This window comes from Dicentrarchus labrax, unplaced genomic scaffold (assembly GCF_905237075.1).
Source record: "Dicentrarchus labrax unplaced genomic scaffold, dlabrax2021, whole genome shotgun sequence".
NCBI lineage: Eukaryota > Metazoa > Chordata > Actinopteri > Moronidae > Dicentrarchus > Dicentrarchus labrax.
In genome coordinates, this window is record NW_026136714.1 from 27,321,762 (window position 1) to 27,335,388 (window position 13,627).

Below are 13,627 nucleotides of genomic sequence, written 5' to 3' on the forward strand. Positions count from 1 at the left end.
GATCCATGTCAAATGAAAGTTAAACTTATAAATATCAACTTTGATTTTTTTGTAATCAAGCATTCTGTCATGTGTCCTGACAGTTTCTACAGCAGATTTAGTTTCCACCTCACACAGAAAAAAATTCTGTGTGGCTTTTTCCTTAAAATAATAAATATAGTCATTAGTCATCTCATCGTTTTTTATATCAAAATCACAAGAGCTGCTATTTCAATTATAATTTGCATAATTGACAATAACTTTATCTACAATGCAAAGATTAAGCTGACGACTATTCATTTCATCAGCTATAAAGACAACTATAACTGGTAAATCTACTTAATTGCAGTTAATTAAAAACAATTTGGTGAGTAAGTGGAATAACAAAATGAAACTCTTAGCTTTCGTCTGATTAACATGCTTTTACTTGGGAAAAGATGGCTTTGTTGAAGAAACAACACTACAATTATGTTTGAAAAAAACAAGAAATGGGCTCTGGTTTTTTTTGCTGCTAAAAAAAGGAGCAGCAAGGTAAGTCATTTTTAGTTTCTTTTTATATTTGTATATTGTTCTCTTTATTGTCTCTATTTCATCTTTATTTATATTTTTCTATGTTTATTGTTATGCACTAATATACCAAGGCAAATTTCTACTTAAAATCGGCATAAAACCAATTCTGACCCAGTTCATTCGTGCCTTATTCTCTGGTCCAGCCTCTCCATCTCATTCATCCAATCACTGCATGAGTTCAGACCTTCTGTTGCACCTCTCCCCATTGATAAAGCGCTCGTATGGAAGGTTCCCGCCGCCACCCCAACTACAACCACCACCAGAGGGCAGTGAAGACGTCTAGCTGAGGCAGGCTCTACTGCCCTCCTGCAGCCTCTGCCAGGATGTGCGCCAGCATCAGTTAAGCTTGGAGCGGACTGAGTTATGAGTCTGAATCTTTCTTAATAAATCATATTAATTTTATATTCCAGTTGTAAAGTCTCTTCTAGTTGAAACTTGGTAACCTCAGGTAGCAGGGCAGTTGTCAAGTGTAGATGGCAAAGAGCTGGTGAACAGAGCTGTCTGAATCTCCCAGTTAAACATTTAAGCACATCCAATCCTCCAGGATTCAGAGCTGTGAAGCAGCTCATACTCAAACTTCAGTGCAGAACTGTCAGCAGATATCAAAACCTGACAGACACGACTTATCAGCATAACCGGCCAGTTATTCAGTTGTAATCAACAAATATAATATTATGTAGACTATGTAGATTATGTAGATTGATTTAGAGAAAATAATTATGGCAATTACCTGGGGGTTTGTTTAAAACTTTGTCCCCGTTTCTTGTCAAATCTGACTTCTTCAATGTGGCCATGTTCCCAGCTCTCAGCAATTATCTTGATAAGTACAATGTTTTTATTGCTGATAGGAATGATTACCAAGCTGTAACCATTGTAATAAAACAGAATCAACAGATGAAGGGAAACCCCTCCCTGAAATACTTCAATACTGCAGTAGATAACAGCTAATGATAACGCTCCAGCATTTTGGACTATTTTCTTTCTTTTTTTCCTTTGTTGTTCGTTGATAATTGGCTGTAGACGATGTCATGTTGTGTCAACTTGTCTCTGAGCTACAATGCAGTTTGACAGCAGAAGCTCTGTAAAACATCTGTAGTAAATATTGTTCCATAATCACACAGGGAGAGGACTGTCATAGAAAAGACAGAGACACTAGTTTGTCCAGCCACAGTTGCCTCAGAATAATAAGGAGCATGACTCTCACTGTTTCTCCCTGGAAACTCTCGCTATCCTCTTGTTACTGTGCCATGATTGTCACTCTCTCCTTTTCTGTGTATAAATAACAGCTCAATGCCCAGCTGAGTTCACCTCCCTTTCTTGGGATTTATGAAAAAGCATTCTGGGAAACCCGTAGAAACACTAAGTGAAGTAGAAGCAAGGCACACTGAAATAAATTGAGCACACTGAACAAAATGGACATTGCAAAACTGAGATAAGAGTTTCGGACTACTTGCTATGGCAGGGTGACAAATCCTGGAAGGCTCCCAAAGGAACACTACAGAGTAGATAATAATGGTCATGTAAACATGAGGTGGCCAAAAGCATCAGCGAGCTACTTATACTGAAAAATATTGTACTGTAAAAGGCAAAGTGATCAGACCAAGTAGAATAAAAAATTGAGGAAACAAACCCTGGCTCTAGATAGGCCCTTTGGTGTTTAGTCACAATGTCACCAAATCCTTTTCCTTTAAATACAAAAACTTGAAATTGCTATTGATTTTTTAATTTCAGTGAATAAACCAAAATATTGAAATATTCCATTAAAAGGGGATAGTTTCATCCAACTCTGCACTCTATGGAGCTTTTTAGAAACTTTTAATGTGAGCCCAATGTTTTCTTTATGACCTGTAAATGTACTGTAAGGTTGAATATCCACTTTCAGCAGCAAAATTAAAAAAACATTGATGCACCCACTGTACACGACCTGCCCAGCACCAAACAGCAGACAGACACAGTTAGAGACTTACTGGTGAAGAAAGTCAAACATCTAGCAGATTTATCTGCTGGTGGACACGAGAGTTAACATTGGACTTATCAGGTGGATGCTAACACAACTCCAAATGCATGCTAATGTAACTGAGTCTGCGGAATGCATATGGGCAACTGTTTGCTAGCATATTAACATTGCCCTGTCTATCTGTCAGCTTGTGTGGAGTTCTTGCCCCAAGGGGCTAAAAATTAATAATGCAGCTTCAACATAAACCTTATTGTCACTCTTTTGCTCAAACACTAACAAACAATGAATTAACTGGAAGCACATTATGCTCTGTTAACCTGCTGTCACATGTTGCACCCTCAGTTTTTTATATAAAAACTGCAATACATATTGCCTTGTTTACAGTATCAAAACATATATCTCGGCCCTGGCTGGTCAGCCTCCATTAAAGTGTACCAGTTACATGGTACCAGGTACAAGTAAAAACACATAGAAAGGTAGTCCTCTATGCTTTAGTAAAAAGACACACATTGTTTTAACCATTTTCATGAGAAATCATTAAAGAACTTTGAGTGGAAACCACAGCCACTGGTGGCTGATGAAAGTGGTGTAATAATAGCTCTATCAGTTAAACCTTGTGGTGTTGTTGCAGTGGTTGCAGATCCACCTTATCTTTAACACTAAAGAAAAATGTTAAAGCTCATACGCTCGTATTACCAACAGGCTGCTGAGCTGACTAATATTTTCAAGTCCTGTCCAAATGAGCTGAATGCAATGCATAATCAGTCACTCACTGCTAATGCCTAATTGCTATGGCTTTCTACACAGCACATCCTGCAGGAAATGGACATCATCATGGATAAGTGATTTGTTGGCATGTGTGTACATGCATGTTTAAGTGCGCCCCGTCTACATGTGTGCGTGCGTTCAGCTGCATGCGCTTTATGTGAGCGATCCAGTATCAACCCTGACAACACGGCTCAAGCCGTCAGTGTAGCCTGGCACTGATAGGATGTCCAGACTGCTGCTGTAATGGCCTCTATCCACCACCCGGTCCTTCAATTACGGTTATCATGTCAGCCTACCGAGCTCCAATTCAATCAGGCCTGTTTGTGCCGCTCTCATCCACACACACACACTGGAAGAGGCTCTGGCTGCACACATGCCCTGACAACCCGTCAATAAGCCTCACCTCTACACTCAGCACGCCCAGCACAGATCAGATTTTTGTCTGAGAAATAAAGGAATCTTTTTCAGGCAAAATTTGTCTTCAATTTCATTTTGCTAAATAAAGTAAATTTGTGAGAAAATCCGATTGTGAACCCAGTATTGTGAATTGTATCGATTGCACCCAAACACATGCACACACAGAGCTCATACATACCAAGGGTATTAGTTTACTAAAACTAGGAGTGAAAAACTATTTACTGAAACACTTTCTAAAAAACAAAACTCATTTAAATGATATTGTGTATAAAACAAAATAAAATAAAATAAAAATACACAGGAAATGTTAAGGAGGCATTGGAGCTTATGTTAAATAAGACTGGGCTGTCTTCAGGACTGGGAGTCTTAACTTCTTAACTCTTTACCTTGACAAATACCCCCTTTATTATAATAAATTAAAAATAAAACTCATTTTGAAACTAATAAAAACTAAAACATTTTAAACAATACTGAGACTAAACAAAAATAAAAACTAATAAATAATATACAAAACTATAATTACTCCGATACATCCTTACACAAACATATTAGTAATAGCTGCTGTGTAAATTTGATCTTTCATTCAAATGTGAGAGAAAATTAAATATTCAAACTGTATTTGCTTGTTCAATTTCAAAATGTACAGCTTATGAGTGCAACAGAGCATTTTAAATAGACCTATTGCATGCCTTATTGACTTTATCAGTAAATTAAGCTTATAAATAAAAATAATCGAGCAAAGCCGTGCTGATTGGGTAATCAGGACACAGAAACATCTGAGAAGCCGATTGTGGCAGTATTTTAACGCAGTAGATGTCAAAATGACCAACAAAGATAAGATCTGTGCGTCATTCCAGCAAAACCAGACTCATTCTGGTGCCGTTTATTGTATTTTCCACGCACTGCTTCCCCTTCTTTTCAGCCAAAATGAAAAAAAGCTCAGTGACTCCCTGTGACTTGCGGTGGAAGGGGCGGGGGCGCTGATGAGGGGTTTGGGAATTGGCGGAGGCTCTGTTTATTGCAGTGATGTTCCTGAAACAAGCCCCAATAGATGGGCCAAATAAATCTCTGTATCATTATGTAAGAGAGGCCAGGCTGTCCCCTGGTGGAACCACCGTGTGCTCAGGGACCTTCTGCAGCGTAACTGCATCCTCCGTCACTACCCCCGCCCTTCCCCACCAACCCCCAACACTCCACCCTCCTCTGCTCTCCAACCCCCCGCACCAACAGCCCTATTCCCATACCAGCTTTACACTCCCCTGGTATTCATCCAATACCAAGAGAGTCTCTCTGTTTACTCCACACACAATCTGAGATGAGAGAATGAAAAAAGAGCTGCTTTTGCAACATTCTTAAGCCTGCTGGGCATTTCTACAGTAGAAACCAATAACTACAAGTATGGCAATACTGTGTAGGATGTGTATGATATAGACTGTACAATCAACTCAGGATCAAAGTCAGCAATGATCCAGTTCTATGTGTCCAAACCGATCATTAAATGAACATTTTAGAGCCATGTCAGCTTCCATAGTGCAGAAACAATTTAGTTAATAAAATAGTCAAACAGAATATTAACCAATAAACATTCTGATAACAGTTTAAAGGTTTTAATTTACCCAATAAAATACTAAACATCTGCTGTTTATAGTTATTAAAAAAATAGGATTTGTTACCATGGGGCTTTTTGACTATTGATCATAGAAATTAGCAATTTGAAGATATTATTTGATTTGGTAAGTTGGACTAAACAATTCATTGATCAGTTCCACCAGCTCCTGTCAGCTCTTGGAAACTAGTGATGGGTGGCAGGAGCCTTATGAGTTTCTGGGGATTTTTTTCCTGCCAAAAAAAGATCTGAAGCTTCAGGACACTGAACTCAGCAGATGTGATTGGTGCCATTCACGACTGGGGCCACAGCATGGCATGGTCACAGTACATTATTGATCTCCTAATATAGTATCAGTCCCATGAATACATGGTGTTTATTTATAATATTCTTGTTCAGAATGTTGCACTAAATTCACATATTATTGAGAAAATACTACAAATAATTCATATATGTCCACATATCAAATATTTTGTTATTATGAAATATTCATGTGCCTTATTGCGTAGTAAAGGAATTCCCAACCAAGGGTACTTGTAACCCCAAGGGGTAGGTGGAAAAACTATGTAGTAGCACGACTAATTTGATAAAAGAGAAATTACGATATACTAAAAAAAAAATAATGTATCAACATATTGAGACAGCTGTGTAATGTGATGTGACTGGAGAATATTAACTAAAATATTACTTTTATTACTTTGTATAAGGTCGAATGTACATATTTATGGTCATCTACATCGCTGCATTTCTCAATGTATTCCCCTATCTTCTCGTCCCCCAGTGTTACACTAGCAGCAGCTGACTATATACAATAGTGTAGCTGCAAACTCGCAAAACTGTCAAAGTAATGAAGCGCTTTCAGAAGCATCTGTGACGTTTGAAGCTTTGGACATCATCAATTACGTGGTAGTCGTCATTTGACACAAGCTCCAATACAACAGCCCATTTCACAAGGGTGAGACCAGTTCTGACCATCACTACTGAAAACTAAATGATTGGGACAGAAAAGGCAAAATGTGCTGCTGCTGGAATATTTGTATTTCTAACTGTGTGATGGGGCACCACAAAAAATTCAACCCTGTGAGCAGCCATTTCTGCACTGTACATACAATGATTTCCCTCTGGTTTTCTGCATGTTTAGTGTGGACAATACCACCTTATCAAGACTTTGTTTATTCAGACAGGAAGAAAACACCCTGCCATCTGGAATGGCTCGGCTTTACTGATCATTAGAAACGCTACACACACACACACACACACACACACACACACACACACACACACACACACACACACACACACACACACACACACACACACACACACACACACACACACAAAGCAGAGCTCTCCCCTCCCCTCATTAATCGCTGCTGCCCATCAGCTCTGTCAGTTAGCAGCTGTATAAGCCATTAGGCTAGTGCTACTCACCCTGTTAGGACCACCACAAAGTCCATTACATTCCAGCCATTACGCAGGTAGGAGCCTTTGTGAGCAGCGAAGCCCAGGGCGATGATCTTGATGCCAGCCTCAAAACAAAATATTCCAATAAAGTAGGGCTCCGTGTCGTCCTGTTGTGAAAAAAAGCAGAGCAGAGTGAGGAGGGCTCATGAAATTACAGACTTCCATCTGGGCACATCAATAAAGTCTGATATTGTCCAGTCAGTGTCAATGTCATCAACCTGCAATAAAAGGAAGTTGTGTTAAACAAACTGCCAAACTAGGAAGTGCTGATCAAATACAAATCAAGATTCTGTTACTTCATTGTACTGTAGTTGTAATATGAGAACGTGTGACCAGGCAGCCGCCATTCTTTCCTGCAGCTCAACTCGCAGTATGTCACCTCCGTAAATCCCACTGTTGCAATACACATTGTCTTGTTTACAGTATCACAATATATTGAACCCCGTGAAATCTGTATCGGTATTCATATTGTATCACCAGATTCTTTCCAATACACAGCCCTAGTAAGGAGTGCACATAGTAGAGCCGATTAGTCGGCTCATTGATTCGTCACTCAACAGGAAATGAATCCCCTACTATTTTGACAATTGACAAATCATTTCAGTAATTTCTCAAGCAAAAAGGCACAGCAATTGTTGGTTTCTCGTGTGTTAGGATTTGTTGCTTAAATGAGAGGACTTGTTGATTTTCTTTGTATAATATGACAGTAATACATTTGGGGTTTGGACTGTAACTCTGACAAAACAATTTGAACAATCAGGTTCTGAGAAATTGCTATGTTTTTTTTTTGCAAACTTCTTCCATTTAAATGATTAAACAATTCATTGACTAATAGAGGAAAAAATTGGCAGGTTATTCGATAATGAAAACAATTGTTGGTTACAGCCCTAGCACACAGAGCCACAGCTCCCTGACAAGAGTCAAGAAATGCTCATTTGTCTCCAGAATGTTTACTGGGGGTTACATAATAGCTTGGTTAAGACAGAAAAGCTATACAGATTTTATAATGCAGTGACACGTCCTGATGACACATCTGATCACTTCATATCGTTATGAACTTCGTGGTATGTCTGTCAGACTGGGTTTCAGCCCATCTCAGGGAGCGGATCAATGAAAGTGGGCAGCTGGGAGGCTCCTTGCCTCGGGGAGTGACATTTCATTCTTAAAACAGCCCTGCCCCTGCCGCCGCCAGCTCTTTGATTGGACAGACAGGTTCACAGCACTTGCTTCTTTAATGGAAAGATTTAACAGAGAGCTGGGGTGGGGGGAGGGCGCAGCAGGGGTAACCCAAGGTAATGATACACGGGGGGATCAAAGGCAGCTCTGCAGGGTTCTGCTTAACCTGCAGCGCTGAGGAGGGGGGACCCTATCTACACTGAGGACAATTTATTTATTTATTTTTTGTACATATTTTGGCTCTGAAATGTTTAAATCTATGAACATGTGGACTAGAAAAAAGGGAAGGATTGGATTAAGCATAATTCTATTACTTGATTGCAGCAGTCTGCAGCTGAAAATAACAGATCACCATGTTTCTTTGAGCTGCTTTACAAACTAGAGCCTACGCTAGAATTATTTCACTTGCAGAGGGGCATCAACAAAGTATAAGTCAGATAAATCTGTCAATGGAGTCACAAAAAAGAGACCAAAGCAACAAACAAACACATATTTTCTACTGTATGAGACATGAAGAGCTGAACAGTTAGGAAATGAAAAGCAGTCACGTGGCTACTTACCAAACGCTCTGACATCGGTGTTTTGTCTAAGGCCGGTAGGTGTTGCTCCAAGGCCAGTACAATGCAGTTCGCTATAATGGTGGCCAGGATCATGTACTCAAATAGAGTGAGAGTGTTAAAGAAAGCAAATTCACAGCGGCATTAAACCAACACATCAAAGCATAGGAAGTCAAATTGGACAAATCTATCAGTTTTTTTTACTAGCGCACGCATGAATGTCCGATTCGTTCCATCCTACCAGGATAAATCCCTGGGAGCCCACAGACTCTAACAGACCAAAATCCAATGCAGCATACAAAATAGTGTAGGTACCAAATCCATACTACATACACATTAGATTACTACATTATACATACTAGAGTTTTTTTAGATTATTCTCCCACAACACAATGTACAAAGAAAATAAGTCTGGGATGCTAGTGAAACAGCTCACCTTATAAATATATAACAATTGCATTTTGGGGAAAAAATGTCACTGTTAAGTTTGTAAAGTTGCAATTTGATAGACTTCGAGTGGTGCACATATTGTACAATCTGTTTTGTTTGTGATGTCTTGTATACTTACTGCTAAAACAGTAAAGATAGTATATAATGTGTAATGTAATAGAAGAAGTAATGTAGTATGGAAGTGAGACAAAAGTCAGATTTTAAGAACAGTCAAAATAAAAGTGGCTTCAGTGAATATATCACATGACACCAGGGTTTTTTTTTTTTTTACTTTTTGACTTAAAAAAGCTGCCTCCAGAGCCACAGAAGACCTTATCAAACAGTTTCCACTCCTCATTTAAACCAGTAAACTGAAATGTTTACACACGTGGTGGGATGCGCCTTTAACCGCAATGTCCACAAACTAGTTGGTTAGCTAGTTGTATTTATATCCCCATATAGTCCTCAATGAATCCAACAAACAACTTCACAGATCCTCTCTTTTCCTGTCAGATAAAAGCACAACAATCACCATTCTGTTGATCTTCGTTAATATGCAACATTTCTGCAGTATTAAGTAAGGAAAGATTATAGGTCCCTCTCCCCTCTATGCAGTGCACCGCTGGTACGTCATTAGCACTACCACTCCAACACCCCCTCGGTAGGGTTCCAGCTCTGCCAGGAGGACTCAGTATAAGGAGATGGACAATGGACTCCAGCTACCCGTGGGCAACAATAGATTCCCCCCAACAGCACTGCATCATTGCTCTGCATCAGGATAAAGGCTTCAGTAGGATGATAAATGTTGTCAGCACTAGGGGTAACCAACCAGTGACTTAAGTAATGGAGGCCAATATACACCTTACTGTGAAATGAATTGCAACACCCCTGTTTTACCATTGACTTTGCCTCAAAAAAGGATCCAAATCTCCACCAGTGAGAAATTATTTTGCTGGTAAGTCAATTCACAAAACTCAACAGGTGGCATCCAAGCTCACAATCAAACCATATCAATTAAAAAACGCACCAACAGCATATTTCAAACCAGCATCCTGCTGCGTTTTATTGCTGCTGCTTGTTTGTTTGGTGTCACACCCATACAGATTGCCACCGCCTTGATGCTGAGGCCAGCCCTCCGTTTGCTGGGAGTTCAGCACCCTGGACAGCACCATCTGCAGACAGCCTTCACTGAAAAGTCAGTGACACCCTACACAATGGTGTCCATAAATCAACTTTAAACCTTGCCTTGATGTGCTCTGTGTCCTAAGCAGAGTCGTGAATTCAGCATCAGGATAGAAGGCATGACCACAGGTTTCACAACACAGACACACAGAAATATTCCCTGATTAAGATCTCTGAGACAAATTCTATCAAATGAGAGTCCAAGAACATAAAATACCTTTACAGGAATCCCCTGTACAAGAAGACTTTAGTGAAGCAACATGTTTTGCACTCTCCAAAGGATGTACCTTTTGGTAATATAATAATAATACTATTAAAGTTCCGTTTTCTGAGGCAAAATGTAAAAAGAATGTTGCTGAACTCCATCAGAAATGTGTCTCTTTGAGGTTAACTTGTCATACCAGGCAGTCATAAAATGGTTTAAGACCTTGCAGAACATTCATTCTACAGGGGAAAAAATCGACTGAGGAGCTCCTAACTGTGGCACAAGCTGCCGCCCTTCCCTCTAAGGTGGTGGACACAGGAGAACCAACTGTGGAAGTTTACCTATAAATTGATATAAACGCTTTATTGCATGGGCCGAATTAAAGTTTCTACCATATCGTTTCGTTTAAGACAGTGTATCATATAATAAAAACATGTATCTTCTGCCGGTAAGCAAGGGACCTTAAATTGACACATTCATAGGCGGAGTTCGGCGTGGTGATCTCGCTTTATATCGGATAGAACGGCATGTATGCGGGTTAGACTGGGCTGTAAGGATATGGCCATTCAGTGATCTTTTTGGCATATTTCCGTATGATATTATCCTCACTGAAGATGAACAAGGAGCGGTTAACGGTGATGCAGTTCTGTTTGACAGGAATGGGGTTGTAAATAGCCATGGTCCTGGCTCTCTGGGCCATCGACTGCTTGTACATCCTAGGGACCCCCGGAGGCCCCGGCTGCCGGATGGCCCCTCTGGCCTGGCCCGCGGGACAGCTGCCTCCATATCGGCTGGACAGTTCGTCTTCAAAGCGAGCCATTGCGGGATAGCACAGATCTTGCTGGAGAAACCAAAACTGACACCAGAAAAGAAATGGAGAAGAAGCATCACAACACACACTGTCGTCCCGTCCCCCAGGTCTTTTAGGAGTCAAACATTCACAACAAAACGAGGAGAGGGAGGCTCTTTTTTCACCAACGTTAGTCTGTTATCTCCTCGTCTCTGCCGCTTCCCGTGCTGTCACTCTCCGCGACATGAAATTGTTGCTCAAAGTTTAGATTATCACATGCCATGATGCATCATTTTTCCTGGGTGTTCCTCCTCCGACTGGCTGCCTCGGTTCTCAGCTGAAATACACTGGCGTCAACGTTTCAAGTCCATGCTACGGGATGCGCCTACCACCAAAACCCATGTAAAAAACTGTCACTTTAACACAAAATGACTACAGCAGACAAAATACCGCGAAAAAACGTCAGCGCGAGGAGTCAACATATATTATTATATATTAAAAAAAGCGTCCACAAACACAATTTCTGTTCCCCTAAAGACTCGTTCTCCGCTGCGACTTGAATTATTCTTCTTTGAATCAACTCGCCCCACGGTCCAGGTGAGTAAAACACGCCACTGTCAGTCTCTTTTTGCCGTTAATTCGAGGAGAAATCACAGCTGGGTAGCTTCTCTATAAACTCTCCGTTAATGTGAATGTGAAGACACCACTTTTTTCACTGCTCCGTTTCCACAGACCCCCACGTGACCGAGAAGACGCCAGCCAGTGGCTCCACCTGGACCGGCCCTGTTTCCATAGCAACAGGGAGGAGAGCGCGCCACACCGAAGTAAAGGTACATCGAGTAAACAAGCTTTACTTCCGTAATCACTTTCAAAATAAGAGCACGTTTATAACCAGGCATAGCAGATTTATACTGTAAAGATAAAATATGCAGAGTAAATCAAAGTGTATTGAGAGAATTAAAACACGAAAAGAATTCAAATTGGAATATAACATATGTATAGCTAGTGTGTGCCCAGTGTGGGATAAAACTTCCGGTCAAAAACTTCAAAGTAAAACAAGTACACATCTGTTTCAACCATCTATGGTTTCAACAATTCTTGCAGTTAAACTATTAACCCCATAATACAAAGATTTTTTTTTTTAATTAATCAAAAAAAGGACAGCCAATTTATTATTTAAATTATTAAAATTGACATACAATTACAACATAGATATTTTGACACATTTTAGCTATTTATTTGCACAGGTTAAAATCAAATCAAACAAACGACATGTATTAAATTAATTAATTTATAGGGACAGGAAAATGCTTTGTAATTACATTTACTAAAATAATTTGAAACTAACATGACACCATTAAAGATATTGATCTTACATCTCATATTATCGTCGCTGTCGGACTTCGTCCGTGTTGTCTGCCACGGTGGCTTTCCAGTGTTGTCGCCATCACTGTCTATATTCCAGTCCTCACAGTGGTCTTCATCATCACCATCACTGTTTACATTTATGATGTCTTATTTATTCTCCTCTACAGCACTTTGGTCAACTTTGGTTGTTTTTAAAGTGCTTAACAAATAAAGTTGGATTGGATAAAGAAGGACACAAGTGTGAATCAGAGGTTTAAGTCTATTGCTAAATTGCACTGAAATATGTCATTTTTAATCAAAAGAGAAATTGGTTAAAATTAGAGTTCCATAAGTTACAAGCTTTGTATTGTTTGGAAATATGACTGTCCAGTTAAGGTAAAGTGAATCTGTGAATTCACTTGAAAATAAGACATGAAATGAAGTGGAAGGTTACCTCTTTCTGAATTGTACCTTTTGGGAGAACACCATATTATAAATTGTAATTTGTAACATGTAAGTTTTCCGAAATAAAATGACAGAAGAATGAATCTTCATAAAAGAAAATGATGTAATGACATTTCAAATATTAAAGCCCTTAAAAGTGCACCATCATGTTCTATTATTATTTTCCATTATTATTTTTTGAATCAATGGCTGGTTTCTGCAGCTGCAATTATGAAGAAACAGGTTAAGGTTGTGACTATGTACAATCTCTGTAATGACCAGAGGAGCATTTTGGCAGCAACCCTGCCCAGTAGCCGGCAGTTTTCTGTCTGCTGAGGTCCAAGCAGAGTTTAGGATGCTTCAGGGGATTCTAGCAGTAAAATGAGTAACAATTTAATTTCACTAATTTGTTTCGCTAGAAATTATCTCAGATGGAGAACGTAGAAGAATAATGACTGTAACTTCACATTTGACTCTCATCTCTATTATCTGACCACCTACAGTGAAGATGAAGATTTTTATGAATCCCAGTCTATGGTTTGTGTAGTTTTCTGATATTGTTTAAATATTAGTACAAAAGTAAATGGACAACCTGTCCGTTTACTTTTGGTCTGAGGTATTTTTCTTGGTCTGTTCTAGAATAGAATTGTTTTGTGTTTTAAGACAGAAAATATCTAAAATGCATTATGTTATGGGCAAAATGTTTGTGTACATTCAGTATGCTGTATGTATACTG

At 39.5% G+C, this 13,627-nt stretch overlaps 1 protein-coding gene across 4 annotated transcripts in view; it reads right to left on the minus strand.

The window, feature by feature from the left end:
- Positions 1 to 11,851, minus strand: part of cacna1ba (calcium channel, voltage-dependent, N type, alpha 1B subunit, a) — a 156,738-nt gene extending 144,887 nt beyond the window's left edge. For all 4 annotated transcript variants that reach the window (XM_051422242.1, XM_051422244.1, XM_051422240.1 and 1 more), the window contains exons 1-3: positions 10,871 to 11,851; positions 8,498 to 8,603; positions 6,729 to 6,868 (exon numbers count right to left, since the gene is read on the minus strand). In XM_051422242.1, coding sequence (XP_051278202.1) covers positions 6,729 to 6,868; positions 8,498 to 8,603; positions 10,871 to 11,130 — 506 coding nt within the window. In that variant the 5' untranslated portion in view covers positions 11,131 to 11,851. The remainder of the gene's footprint in view (positions 1 to 6,728; positions 6,869 to 8,497; positions 8,604 to 10,870) is intronic.
- Between the last annotated feature and the right edge of the window lie 1,776 nt (positions 11,852 to 13,627).